This window comes from Perca fluviatilis, chromosome 18 (assembly GCF_010015445.1).
Source record: "Perca fluviatilis chromosome 18, GENO_Pfluv_1.0, whole genome shotgun sequence".
NCBI lineage: Eukaryota > Metazoa > Chordata > Actinopteri > Perciformes > Percidae > Perca > Perca fluviatilis.
The window spans coordinates 23,109,209-23,124,216 of record NC_053129.1 but is presented as its reverse complement, the minus strand read 5'-3'; the positions used below and the strand labels follow the sequence as shown (position 1 = coordinate 23,124,216).

At 39.6% G+C, this 15,008-nt stretch overlaps 1 protein-coding gene across 2 annotated transcripts in view; it reads right to left on the bottom strand.

Annotated features, from left to right (window-relative positions):
- The window catches only part of ppp2r5a (protein phosphatase 2, regulatory subunit B', alpha isoform), a 44,875-nt gene that overhangs the window by 16,570 nt on the left and 13,297 nt on the right, over positions 1 to 15,008 (bottom strand). For both annotated transcript variants that reach the window (XM_039781867.1, XM_039781868.1), the window contains exons 2-4: positions 12,923 to 13,119; positions 2,608 to 2,709; positions 2,398 to 2,490 (exon numbers count right to left, since the gene is read on the bottom strand). In XM_039781867.1, the coding sequence (XP_039637801.1) occupies positions 2,398 to 2,490; positions 2,608 to 2,709; positions 12,923 to 13,119 (392 nt within the window). The remainder of the gene's footprint in view (positions 1 to 2,397; positions 2,491 to 2,607; positions 2,710 to 12,922; positions 13,120 to 15,008) is intronic.

Genomic DNA, 15,008 nt, shown 5'->3' with positions numbered 1-15,008 from the left:
AAATTGTTAAAAAAATCTGGGATTAGAAAATGAATATTCAATTGTGAAAAAAAAGCATCACTACTGCAGCTGTCTACCTCATGCCTTCTCACAGTGCCAATTGTATTTTTATGCATTTATACACGGTGATTAATTTGTTACCACTTAAGCATTTGAATGAATTGGTTGAACAAATACAATTTCTCTTTGTACCATTTAAAATACTTCAAAATACTTTAAATATATATTAAAAGGTTATGGTAATTACTTATTGTGAAATTAGTTATCTCCCACATCTAGGCGATCAGTGAAGAGCACTAGAAATAACCCTGAAAAGATAACTCCACATTAGGGCTGAAACAATTAGTTGATTGACAGTAAATTAATTGCCAACTATTTGGATAATTGTTGTTATTTATCAAGCAAAAATGCCACATTTTCTGGCTGCTGCCTCTCAAAGGGATCAGCTACTTGTGTGTTTTATTTTACATTATTGCAGATTAAATATCTATTATTTAGACAGAAAATGCAACTAAAAGACATTGCCTAGGACTCTGGGAACTTGTGATAGGGTTATTTGCTGACAACTAATAGTCTAGCCCTAAACAGCATGATACCTACAGCCCCATGAAGGTGCTATATCTATGTAGAGGAAAAGAAGAAAACTGTAAAAAAAAGAAAAAAAAAAGAAAAGTGTCTCTACACTCAGTGTTTCTGTAAAACTTTCTTACTGACCAGACAGAAGAAATTAAGTTGAAATGAAGTTGATCAATAATGAAATGGGAAACAGACATTGAACTTGACTTCAGAGTATAATTCAGACATGCTGTGTATGCCTGAGCTAACGTCAATATTCAATCACAATAGGTCACACTGGGATTTGAGTTTTCTCAGGAGCTTGACCAGTACCTGCCCCAGAATAGCCCAGTGGGTCCATATAAACCAATCGTTACTCTGCAACGTGTTGTGTTCATCTGTTTTTAGACACAAGGCGCAATCATAAAGGCAATTTGCTTAGAAATATTTAGGAAGAGAACTAAAATGAACGTCAAGTTCATTTTATAGTTGGGATAGAAAGATTATCCACTGTGAGAATAACCAAGTCATTACTGAAATTAAATGAGTAATTCCCTGACTAAAAGCCTCTCTGTCCACCAAATATGATTGAGATTAAGACTTTACAAACAGAGACAACAAGTGCAACCATGTGACAAAAAGGGATGTGTATAAGTATTACCAATAATAATAATAATAATAATAATAATAATAATAATAATAATAACTTTTAAGCAACCAGCAGTTTTCTATTTACTTATAAAACATCAGGCTCCATCTTACATTTGCTGGACAATCTCATGTTTAAGCCTCAGGTTCATCTGTACTATGTGAAGCCTGTTTAGTATTAAAAGCAAAATAATTTTGTGAGAAATGGACGTTGATATGATTGTTATTTTATATATTTGAATACCTTTTCCTACATTGTGTGTATTATGATAACTGAGTTAATCGAACCAAGGGCCACCTTTCCATGGCTTTATTGCCACCTAAACCTCAACCTCCTTGTTCCCTTTGCTCCAACCACAGTCCTCCTTTTCTTAACCTAGAGTGAGTAAGCAACAGGACGCTATTTAAAGTTCCCCCACGACACACGCTAACATCATGGAAAGTTGGTCCAGGCACCTCGGATGTGGCCCGGCCAACATTCCTGGCCCCATGGTCCCCCGTTAGCTGCTGCTCGGCTCTGCAGCTTCACACAAGAAGTGAGCATTCCAGCAGTAGGTAAGTACTGAGCAAGGGCAGATGTAGCTGAGCTACAGCTTATTAATGGTTTGACTCATCCAACTAATCATGCTTTAAGTCCCAAAATACATAAAGTGACCATCTGTACCAGCTGCCAAAGGCTGCAGCGATTAATCAATCTATAGTTTAGGTAATTTCCCAAACAAAATGGCAAAAAATCAAAGGTCACAGCTTCTTTAATGTGAGTATTTTCTGGTTTTCTTACCCTTTTATGATAATAAACTTATTATCTTTGGGTTTAGGACTGTTGGTTGGACGAAAAAAAGACATTTGAAGAGGTTATGCTAAACTCTGTAAATGTTTGCCGACATTTCTCATTCCAAACAATTAATCAGTTCATTCAGAAAATAATCTGGAGATTAATAGATAATGGAATAATCTGTAGTTGCAGCCCTAGAGCTGACACAACACTGCCTGCTCAACAGCCAGCTAGTATGCTCTTTGAACATATAATTATGACACTAATTATCTACAGAACTACAAGAAATCTAGATTCATGCCTGTAACTGATTACTTTGAATTTGTTTAATAAAGTAGGTTAACTGTGAAACTACTGATACATTTACACAATCATTATCATTAAAAGTCGTGCTAAATATTTTCAAAATAGACTCCTACCTGCAGAACAAATTTCTGATCAATGTGGCGCTTTGCAATGCTGGGCTGGAAGTCTGGATTCTCTAGAAAGCGTAGGAGAAACTCATAGACCAGCTGGAAGGTAAAGGAAAAAAATTAATGAATAGAAATACCTTGCAACTTGTAACTACAACAACACACAATGCAATACAAAAGGGTGTTAAGAACAGACCGGCTGTATCGGATCCTTACTTGAACGTGAGGCCAGGAAGCCTCTAGAGTGGGTTCATCCTCCTCTGGGTCAAAATCAGGGTTGTCGCTTGGTGGAAGAGTCCGGAATATATTGGTGCAGATCTGGATGGGAGGAGGAATAAAATCATTAATAAATTTAAATTTATAAAAAACAGAAAAAAAGTTTAACATCCCGGGACAGCACTGCTAATGAAATAACCGCTTCTTTTTTCTGGGACAGATTATTATGACTACAGTATGCCCATCAAGCCCAATAGTGATCGTTTTTAATGAAATGTTGTTCAATTTCAATTTCACCAAATTGTATTTGGTTTCCAGTGCTTCACACCCACGTCTTATAAAACAAGCTGCTTGTACGATCATTCAAAAACTTCTACTGTAATTGGTAAAACCCTTCTTACTTTTTTTTTTAAAGTGGGACAGTGTTCTTATAGCGTGACAAATCTTGAATCAATTTGGTTACAGCTAATTTGCCTATACGCCAAACAATTCAGACAAGGTTACTGAGTTTGTACCTTAAATAAGGTACCAAATAGACACGGTAATCCACGTTTTGAGCTGTATGGCTATGGTTTTCTTTGTGAGCAGCTGTTACAGTTTCTAAGAGATTAAATAAATTCAAAATTTGAGTATTCAAAATGCATTTTGACAGGTGTGAACTGCAATCTACTACTCAACTGCAGATACACACTATGTGGACAAAAAGATTTAGTTCTGAATTCTCAAAAAATAAAAAAGCATCACTGGCAGGCTGGCTGGCTTTGCTAATTGGAGTGGAAAGCAACTTTATCCAGATTATTTCTGAGCATGTTTCATTTAACTCATTTTATAACGGCACCAAAACACAGAGGGGCTGGATAAAACCCTTACAGATTCTGAATCTGCAGCAACTCCCCATTAAAATTCTGTACCGAAGACAATCATTGTAGACAGGTCACCACCACCTCTATCCCACCTTGTTATTTTTAGCGAGGGTGAATTTCAGAGTGACACACACTGCAGTGAGGAGCTGAAAAAGCTGGCACTATGTGACTGGGTGCACACTCTCATGCTCAAGTGATAAAGACAACATTAAATTACATATTGGCAGCTGGAAAATCCAAATGACACTAATGGGAGAGGAACCATAAAATAAATGTTAAACCTGACAGTAGCCCAAATTCTGTCGCTGAAAAACCCACAGAAAAACTTTGCAAGGGAGTTTCATTTCTGAACTAGCGAGCAGAAATGGGTGAAAAATTCTTAAAACAAAGCATAAAAACTAATAAATCTGACAATTAATTGATGTCCTACTAAAACATACAGCTAATTAAAGCTTGACACCCAACGCTAACAAGAATCTCAAAATAAATAGACATTTGCAACAGAAGAATAGTTTGCAAGAGGCACCACAAAATGAATCAAGTTGCAGTTAACTAGGTTTCTACAGGTTACATTTTAATGTAAAAAAACAAAACAAAAGCTAGGTCTACTTGACCAAACTATTTTTCTATACAGTACAATTACCATCATCATGACTTCTGCCCATCAGTATCAAAACCCCATTGGACGCTTGTTCTGTTGGGGTTACAGTTTAATTTCATTTAACTTTGTCCAAGTTAAGCTTCCAGAGAGAGAGCGACCTCTCCATACATTGAAAATAATGGCCTTGCTGTAACATGTCAGACTTGTGCTATTGGTGTGTAAGATTAATTTAATTTACACTCAGTGGCCACTTCATGAGGCCCACCTGCCAAATATCTACTCATTCACTGCTTTTCTTCCTAAGCAGCCTGAATTATTAAAGAAAGTGATTTAAAATTGCTGTATAAGCTCTTAAATTTAGGAATTAATGCTGACTTGATAGTATCACACATTTACTGCAGATTTTTAACAAAAGTCACCATAATATTCCTTGAAGCATCCAGAGACATCACCCTGCTGGAGGTACGCATTGAAAAAGGGTAAACTTGGTCAGCAACAATGCTTTGGTGCTGTGACATTCAGATGGTTTGGTTTAGATTTTTCACATGACCACTTTAGTCTGATCTTGGCATTAGCTGAAAGGAATGGTACCCGGGAGGTCTCGTGCTGCTGTAGCCCGCCTCCTTTCAAGGCTGAATGAGCTGTGCATTCAGAGATGCCCTTCAGCTGGCCACTGTTGTACCATGCTGTTATTTGCCTGCTTGTGTCCTTCCTGTTATTTTAGAGATCTGACAGCGTAAGTGCAGCTGTTTCTGAGCTGATTAAAACACCATCTGGAATCAAGAATTGTACAAACTTACTTACATCCAGCATCTCACCCATTCTTTAGCCAAACAGTAACGGAACCTGTTGACTGAATGCTTCATGCGCTCTGTGGAGTTTCTGGCTGTTTGCTATAAAAAGCACTTTTGACACCTCTGCAATAAGTTGCACATATAAGCACCCACAAATACATCTGGAAATCATGACATTCAACTGACTGGCAATACACCGCAGAACTTCGGTGCCAATAAAGCGGTCAATGTACTCATCATTTAGCCTTTAAAAGGTGCTCTACGTGATGTGACGCGTTTTTTAGGCTACAACATTTTTCGTCACACACAGCAAACGTCTCCTCACTATCCGCTAGCTGCCGGTCCCCTGAACACACTGTAAAAAAACACGGCCTCTGTAGACCGCTCAGGCTCCACAAAGGGCAACAAAAACAAACCGTGCCAACCTGCCCCACGAACTAGAGATGCACCGATTAGAACTTCCTAGGCCGATTTCAGATTTTCTTTGAGTTTGACCTGCCGATACAGATTTTAGCCGATTCCGATTTCATTTTTTCTAACCACTTTACAGCACACCCAAATATTTATTTTCTATCTTTTCTTAAATAGAACATTTTACATTTTGCATAGAACATTTTTTGAACAGATAATGGATCATTATAAAATATAACTATATAAATTACTCCTGGTGTGGGAAATTCACACACATCTAAAGAGCAATGTTAGAACCATTTCCTTCTTTTCACATCCAATAACCAACTTAATATAATAAATATAGCCTTGTAGTATAAAGATATTTCTCAAAACACACGCAGGCCTGTTTGAACGTCAACAGTAACGTTACCTGAAAACATAAACGTCACCACTCATTTTACACACAGTTTAGCAACAAACTAAACGCTGGGGGAAGATTACTACGTTTTTAATGTTGGTGTGGAGTGGTATATGCACCCCCACTAACCTGGAAAGCATTTGAAACAGTAACGTTAATACAGCGGGTCGGAGGAATGCAGTCTCTTTTTTTTTTTTAACACAGCGTCTCTTGCAGCTTCAGAGGCAGAGGGACAGTCACCGCAGCGTTTGCTAACGTTAGCTTCTTGTCTCATCTGGGGTCTGATCAACAGCAAAAATTCATCAAAGTCAGTGTGCCCAACGCTATTTTCCAATAAACTGTAGCTGTCATATTTCACGGGACCCGCGGTTTTCATGTTCCACTTATTGAGCCTCAGAGGGGAGAGAGAGAGAGCGGCTGAGATCAGAGCAGACTGCTCTGCAGAGCAGTGTATAATTACGACTTTATAACATTTCATGAACAGCTGATTGAGCGGCGGTGCGCTGATCTTGCGCGATGTTAATCATGCGCGTGCGGCTTGACTAACAAAATCTGCATAAGTCAGACTGACCGGCCGGTCACCCGGTCATGGCCGAGCACGTGAAAATCGGCCGATTCCGGTCACTGGCCGGTCAATCGGTGCATCTCTACCACGAACCATAACAAACAGTGTTCCAGCCAATAACCGACAAGAAGGAGCTGGTTGAGCCATCACTGCAGCAGTGTTAGCACGTAGGCTACTTCCGCAACGCATATTCATGACTCAACCAACTCCTTCTTGTCGGTTATTGAATGTTAGTGACATTGACATGCTTGCTACAGTTACACTTCTAGTGATGAATCGGCGAAAAGACGTTTTATTTCTCTGAGTCACGGCTTTGTTCCTCTCTCTCTCTCTCTCTCTCTCTCTCTCTCTCTCTCTCTATATATATATATATATATATATATATATATATATATATATATATATATATATATATATATATATATATCTATATATATATATATATATCTATCTATCTCTCATATATATATATATATATATAACGTCACCGTGCTTTCGGGCGCTCATTAACTCTCTGTCTAAAACAATGCTTTTCAGAGAGGTTCACAAGTAATTTTTTGGAAGTCCAAGTCAAGTCTCAAGTCTTTGACCTTGAGTTCAAGTCAAGTCTCAAGTCTTTTGCCATGAGTCCAAGTCAAGTCTCTGGCCATCTGATCTGTCCCTAACACTGTATTGTTAAATCTTATGAATTCAAAGCATGTCCTGTAGCTACCATCCATACAGTACAGTATCAAAATCAGTTGTAGGATAACTATATGGGGTCTACTGCAATCGGAAGAAACACAAATTCATAACTGTTTCAATTTCATAACTGTATTTTTCTACATTTTTGTATCTGCACCAAAGAATACATCTGTCTGTGTTACTAACTGTCTGTAAAGCCCAACCTCGTCATGCATTCAATTTTTCAGTGTTCAAAGTTTGAGGGAAACATCTGTATTGAAAGTTAACACACCAACCATGGTGCAAACATGTGAGAACGGATACTTTCCGTATTGCAACCTGGTGAAATGTTAACCTAAGGCTGTCACATCACATGGATACAACTATAAAGATACAATTTGCCTGTTCCCAGCCTTAGCACAAGACTTTGTGATGGTTAGCTTGTTACCTGTGACGATATACGCTAAATTTAATGTTTCTTTGACACATATCTGGGTATGTTTTGAGATGCCTGATGAAGTTCGACGTTGTTGATCCGACATCATTTATCTTGGTGCCACACACCTACCTTACATGTAGCCAATTGCTTACTGCCACTGTTTACAAAGTTACCGTATTTTCCGCACTATAAAGCGCACCGGACCTTCAATGAATGGCCTATTTTAGAACTTTTTTCATATATAGGGCGCACCGGATTATAAGGCGCATAGAATAGAAGATACTGCAGTCAAATGTTTGACTGGGGTTGCGTTATGCATCCACTAGATGGAGCTGTGCTAAAGGGAATGTCAACAAAACCGTCAGATAAAGTCAAACTTTATGAAGCGTTCTGACAACTCCGTTCACTCCCTCCTTATAGCATTTAAATCTAAGTGGTCTGAGAAATGGCAATCGTCTCAACGTGGTCCCTGACATGTTGTCATCGGCTTGTCCGCTTCCATTGGCCATATCAGAGGCAAACCTAAACGGATTGGCTAATATGAGCCAACACAGTGAAGCTTAGAAGCTAGGGAATACGATGACGCCCACATCGATCATGTAGCAAGCTGGGCAGAGAAGAAGCTACGCGATGACAAGTCGCGAAAATGGAACAACGTTTTCCGTTGTGATTCGGCCAGAAACTTCAACATTGTGAGGTGAACAGATCGTTTTGGAATATAAAGCTTGGATATTACATTTCCTTGGACTCTTGTGGATTTATGAAAATCACGTTTTGGCCAAAATACCACTTTGTTGCTGAAAGGACAACGAAATCAGGTATGGATGCACTCTCGACAGCTGCGCAGATTATGGCTGAATTGTTTTATTGTAAATTGTTTACTTTGTAACAGTTGTGTAACTGCTATAAATCATCGTATGCTTTGTATGTGGGCTTAAATTAATCATTAGAGGCTAAGCTTTCAATTGGTGTGTCGCATGGCTGTATATTTTGAATATTTAATGCTTTAAAGTTATAAAAAACGCGAATGAGTGGAAGTTTTATCGAGGTTACAGCGATGCAGTGTCCCGTCAACGGGGCAGTGATCCAAGAGGTTGATCCATATATAAGGCGCTCCGGATTATAAGGCGCACTGTCGTTTTTTGAGAAAATTAAAGGCTTTTAAGTGCGCCTTATAGTGCGGAAAATACGGTATTGAAAGCAAAACTAATGACAAAAAGGCACAACTCCGGGAGGACTTGGTGTCGCCATCGCCAATGCATTTATGTGAGTGCGTGCACATAGGCATAGCGCATGTGTTACACTGCACATTATGGCAAAGGGCAGGGGACATGCAGCTCGTCACATGTTTCCCCAACGTATATGCGCCAATAAAAGAAAATAGAAATACATTAATGAATTCAGAATTAAAAAGCAATAATTGCATGAAAACGGGTTGTTGACGAGTCTCGAAGCTCAAGTCCGAGTCAAGTCTGAAGTCTTTTGGGTGGAGTCGCAAGTCAAGTCTGAAGTCAGCTGTTTGTGCGACTTAAGTGCGACTCAAGTCTGAGTCTCAGACTTGAGTCCCCATCTCTGATGCTGTTTTGACCAGCTGTTTGTAACTGTAAAATAAAATGGATTATGGATCATTTTATTTCTGAAGTTTATAGCTGACTTCTCTATTGGCTGTTGAAACAGGTGACGTCCCTTACGTTCTGTGACTTGAACAGCTGAAAGTCTTTTTTGTAGGAAAAAAACCCTGTCTTATATTCGGACCAATACGGTGTTAACTTCCAAGAATTTAAGATTGTAGGTGGTAAAGGGGGGTGGGTTCTGTCTGAGTAGTCAGAGATGCACACTGTACAATAATATAGGTTTCATAATTCACCACACAAGCATCTGACGTGCTTATTAAGTCCCCTAGCCTCTTCAGTGTTGAAAAATAACTACAGTTGAACAAAACAAGAGAAAATATTGTGGAAGGATTGCAAACATGGGAAGTGTGAGAGATAAAAAAGGAAACCGTGATATGTGTGAAAGTTACGTAGGAGGATCCTAAAAGGGCTGTTCGTAAGCGATAGTTTTGTAAGTGAAAGCAGTGTACACTTGCTGGTGACAAGGGAGGCTGTAGCTTTGTGGGGGGTCAAAAAGAGAGAGAGAGAGAGAGAGAGAGAGAGAAAAAAAAAAAAAAAAAAAAAAGAAAATTACAAGCATTGAGTGCAGCATTAGCAAAAAGGATTAAAAAAAAAAGGTGGGATTTAAAGCAAACAAAAGAGAACTAACTGTGCTGGCTTTTCACTCATCTCTGGCACAGAAAAGAAAAAATACAAACAAAAACAGAGATGTGTACTATAATATACTCAAAACAAAATTAAACAATTAAAGATTTGGCAAATACATCCTTTTAAATAGATGAGAAACCTTGCTGTTTGGACTCCTAACAACCTCAGTGATCAAAGCAGTCCTTGCTGCAGCAGAATAATGGGCAGCACTTTAAACCCTCACCTCTTCATTATCATGTTGATGCCAAGCACGGAGTATCCGGGAGGAGCTATTATCAATCAAGCTTTCTGAAAGTGCAGCTGCTATTTGTCTAACCTCATTCAGAAGCCTGTCTGTAGAAACAGGACTAGGTTGCTCTTGAGCTGGACACATGTCCCTATATCCTGTCCCTGAATAAATAAATGGGATTACAAAGAAGGTCCACTGACCATACATTGGCCCGAGTCATGTGTTTAAACTATTTTAGCCTTACAAACCTGCCAGTGTAGTAGCCCAAGAGGTCACGGATGTGCAATGTGCAGCTCATCTACTACATGTTAAGTAGCTAATTATCAAGTGGATGACCTGCTCACATTCATTTGTCTTTCAGATCACAGCATATTTTATTCAAATGAACACACACAAAATAATCTGAAGTTATAATTTTAAAATGAACTGCAAATTAACTACAGCAGATATGTCTTGTCTATGTCTAATGTGATTCATATCTGTGGTTGCATTAGTGGGAGTATAACTGACCACTTTTATTTTTATTACTTTGGACTGCTGACAGAGATCCAGGGTGCAAGCGGCCGAAATGGGTTTCCTCAGGAGGGTGGCTGGCGTCTCCCTTAGAGATAGGGTGAGAAGCTCAGTCATCCGTGAGGAGCTCGGAGTAGAGCCACTGCTCCTTTGCGTCGAAAGGAGCCAGTTGAGGTGGTTCGGGCATCTGGTGAGGATGCCCCCTGGGCGCCTCCCTAGGGAGGTGTTCCAGGCACGTCCAGCTGGGAGGAGGCCTCGGGGAAGACCCAGGACTAGGTGGAGGGATTATATCTCCAACCTGGCCTGGGAACGCCTCGGGATCCCCCAGTCGGAGCTGGTTAATGTTGCTCGGGAAAGGGAAGTTTGGGGTCCCCTGCTGGAGCTGCTCCCCCCGCGACCCGACACCGGATAAGCGGACGAAGATGGATGGATGGATGGATGGATGGACTGCTGACAGAGGATTTGCTGCTAATTCTACTGTGTGTTAAAATGTTAAAAACTAGGGAAATTATTTTTGGCTTTAATGGTGGGACTACACTCATTTTCAATGTCTGCCAAACTGTGGCAGCAGTATCTACCTTGCACTACTAGTTAAAACATACTGCACAAGCTATTAATTGTTTTTTGATTACAACTCAAGCACTGTCACTGATATGACTACTGTCTTTTTTTCTTTTTTTTTTATAAATGATTTTCTTTGTGGGCTTTTATAGCCTTTATGATTGCTTAAGAACCAGACTAGGCCAGACTCTGTCTACTGGCTGCTGCTCTGCCCTTCTGACCAATATCGCAAGACAACTTTATACCTTGACGAGAAGTCTCGTGGGACGAGATCTCGTCACACCTCTATAAATCAATAGTTGCGAGTAAGACACAGATATAGAAGTATATATACATATACTATGCCTACAGTCCATTAATAATGTGAAGACTCCTTGACTCAGCTGTGCTCATTTGTGTCCATCATGATAATCTGCAGTGTGGAGTGAATCACTGCAGCACCGACTACAGTACTGACTGTTATGTTGTAAATGTTGCACAAGTCATTACTGTACTGTAGGAAGAAACTAGGCTGTTCAGGGTGCCTGCTCCATGAACACAAATCTATAGCATGGGTTGGCTTTCAAACAGACTATTGTGTAACAAGATTCCTGCAACAGCCAATGTGTTAATCACTCAATGTTTGCCAAGCTGGCCCTGCACTCTGGCTTTTCTAGTGACTGCACTCATGGAAGTACTGTATATATCCAGATAAAATGTTAATTAAATATAACTAAATATAATTTAAGTCCTGTAAGTGTCATTTTCACATGCAACTGTTCACTGGGTGACTTTCTGATTAGTAACTCTTTTCAGATTTCTAAGAATACATGTGAATCATGGTGATAGAACTCTGATAACAATCACACCAGACAGGGATGGCAAGTATAAATACCACAGGTGTGCATCACATGCTAATTTATTGCAACTATGCTGCCATGTAAATAATGACTGACAGCCATAATGTGAGAAGAATCCTGGCTGTTAAATATATATCTAAATCTAATGGTTCAAATTGTGATCATTTAAGGAGGAATGTTTGTGTGACACAATGTTCTCAGTACAAGTTAAAAAATTAATTAAATTAAAAAATAAAATCTCTGCACACCTGAATGCGTGACAGGTGTATTGGAGGGAAGTACAAACTTTTGCTGATACAGGGTTGAGCAGACCGAAACGTTGTAAAATAAATATAGCAGTGGTAAGACACATTTCATTTTTGAAAACTGCGCCACAGAAGGGCACTGTTTCTTGGGGTTTGTAAAAGGCATTGAGATAAGACAGCAAAGGAGAGGTGCACACTGACATTAGCTTAGTGTAGGTTATTTAACTGAGGTTAAATAAATCCGTGGATTAATTTCACAGTGAATATGATTGGTAGTGAGCTGAAGACGCTTACTACAGTAAACCTCAAACCTCTGGCACACGTAATTAAGGTTAGCACTATTTTTCCCCTGTACTGTGGCTAAGTGGGTGTCATCATATAAGCTTTCAACAGCAGCTACTGCTAGAAGAAGACAGTGTTGAAAGACAGCACCTATTACTCTCAAAATCAAGCTTTTCAGAGAAAATTGAAAAAAAAAATGAAAAAAAGAAGAAGAACCAAAACAGTGTCAGACAGACAGTTTTTACAGTGCAATGTTGGAGACAATGTTAAATCAAAATAAAACTTTTTGAACGCCGATCCGCATGTACTGTATTTAGTGGGTGATGCAGTGGGCGTGAAAGAGAGAGAGAGCAGGAAAGACAACTTCAAATTACACCCAGGATATTGGTCTCAAGTGGAACCAGTATGTTAAGGGTTTGGCATGAAGATGGTAAAATGGTTCTCCTGTGCTGCTGACGTGACACACCCTGTCTAGACACACAATGGGCCACCATTTTTGCACAGTGACACAGAGAGGAGACCTCTTTCCTGTTTAATAATAAACACTGGTAATAGCACATAACTGCTGCCATTTTCTAAATCCTAAAAAGGCCACAGAAATTTAGAGAAGCCCCAAAGAACTTAAAGCCCTGTTTACGGGTTTCCTCACCATATTAGTGATCTCTGGGTATGTAGATTCCACCAGCACTCCTCTGTTGGTGGAAACGTAGTCCACAAGCTCGTTAAGTGTGGCCCTCTTGATCTCCTTGCTCTTCAGGTCCATCACCGAGTCCAGGAAGTCAAAGAGCATGCAGCACTGCTGGAGTTTCTTGGTGAACAGCTCCTGCTGCTCTGTGGAGGGGGCATCTGGAATCATACAAAAAAAAAAAAAAAAAAAAGGAAATACACTGAGTCATTGCTTATGTACCCACACACAGAAAGCATATTTGGATGCTTAATGCAAACATATTACAGATGAGACAAGAGGGGATGATAGCTACAACTGTTTCCCTGGGTGGTGTGGCTTTCAGGACAGTAGGCAATGTAAGATTTTTAAGAGCATGGGTTAAGATTCATTCATTTTGTTTTTAACATCCCTAACTAATTCAAATCATCAATGAACAGGATTAAAGACACAGACAAAAACAACAAAAAAAAGAAAAGAAAAAAAAAAAGATATCCTATAAATGCCCTCAATTGCTAATTTATTGCGCAACGTCAGATATCTAACTGAACTGCTGGACAAACGGACACAATGCACCATGTATCCAGTCATTCTCGGCTTTGATTGTAAAGCCTTTTATGGATTAGACGGTGAGTGCGTTCAGGGTTACTAGAGCTGTCTGGGGTCAGCCCAGCTAAGCTATAAACGGCATTTGGCAGCTGTCCAGAAATGCAGTGACACACTGTACAGTGATGTTCTGTTCCAACATGGCAGCAGCTCATCGCTGCAGACACAGGACTCTTTCTGTAATGGTGGCAGAAGGACACAGTTAAGTAATCCAACACTGCAGGTCTGATTTACAACACCTCGAGAACCAGAGACCCCAAAGGTTCTACTGTAACGCAAATATAGAGGCCACCCATGACATTGAGGTACAATTAATGTCTTTATTCAAATTAATGACTTAATTGGACATTTTTCTGTGTTAATTACTGAAGTTTATACATTTAGATTTTTTATTAGTTAATTTTAGTTCTTCACAAGCATGTGATGTGAAGTCACCCCACGTGAAGCAGTTCTCAGTATACTTACAATGGCTACAGACACTCAAATACACAAATATTGATATGGATTACTGTTCTGAAACACAATAGAGCTACGACAATTAGTCGATCAACAGAAAATTAATTGGCATATATTTGGATAATCGATTAATAATTTTTTTTCCTGTTGGTTCCTGCTCAAATGTGTGGATTGTGTTGCTGCTTTTTGTTGTCGTATATATGAGAATAAACCGAATATCTTCGAGCTTTAAAGTTGGTCGGGAAAAAAACAAGCAATTTGAATTTGTCACTCTTGGCTTTTGTGATGACTTTTCACCATTTTCTGGAATTGTACAAACAAAACAATTAATAGTTTCATCAATCATGAAAATAATCATTAGCTACAGCCCTAAAACACACAAACACACTTGTGCACTGGCTCTTAATTTTAAACAGCAAAAGGCAAAGGGCCAGGGTGAGATGTGTCACTGTGCAGAGTTTCTTATTGAGCGATATTATGCAACTGGAAAGGCATTACCCATAAAGTGGTGTGGCATGGGGGCAACAACGCACAGTCAAGCACTGCCAAAAGATTCACATCGAGTCTCACACCTAGTGAAATGTTCCAGTGGTGTTGACAGCTGACGAAGTACTTACGCACCTGAACTCTACAGGTCAGACTTCTGGCTGCTGCTCTGAGTGAACTCAATATCCGAGTGCAACTACACCTAGCCCACTTGTTAACACACTACTCTGTCTTAATGCCAAATTTCCCAAGTATCGAATCTCAAAGGACTCCACATTCAAAGGGCAGACTGAATACCAAACTGGAACCAGAAAGGAAAAGACCATGATGACCCTTTGGGCTGATTGTGCCGTTCTTAACATGACACATGGATGGCTCACATTTCTACCCACTTGTGTAACGCTGGGTGTCACTTTGGGCAGGCATGCTGGATTCAAACCTTCAGTGATTTGCATGCCAGTGCCAGTGAAAAGCACACATTTAAGCCTCTAAGACATAACAGCACTCTGACGACACCTTCAAG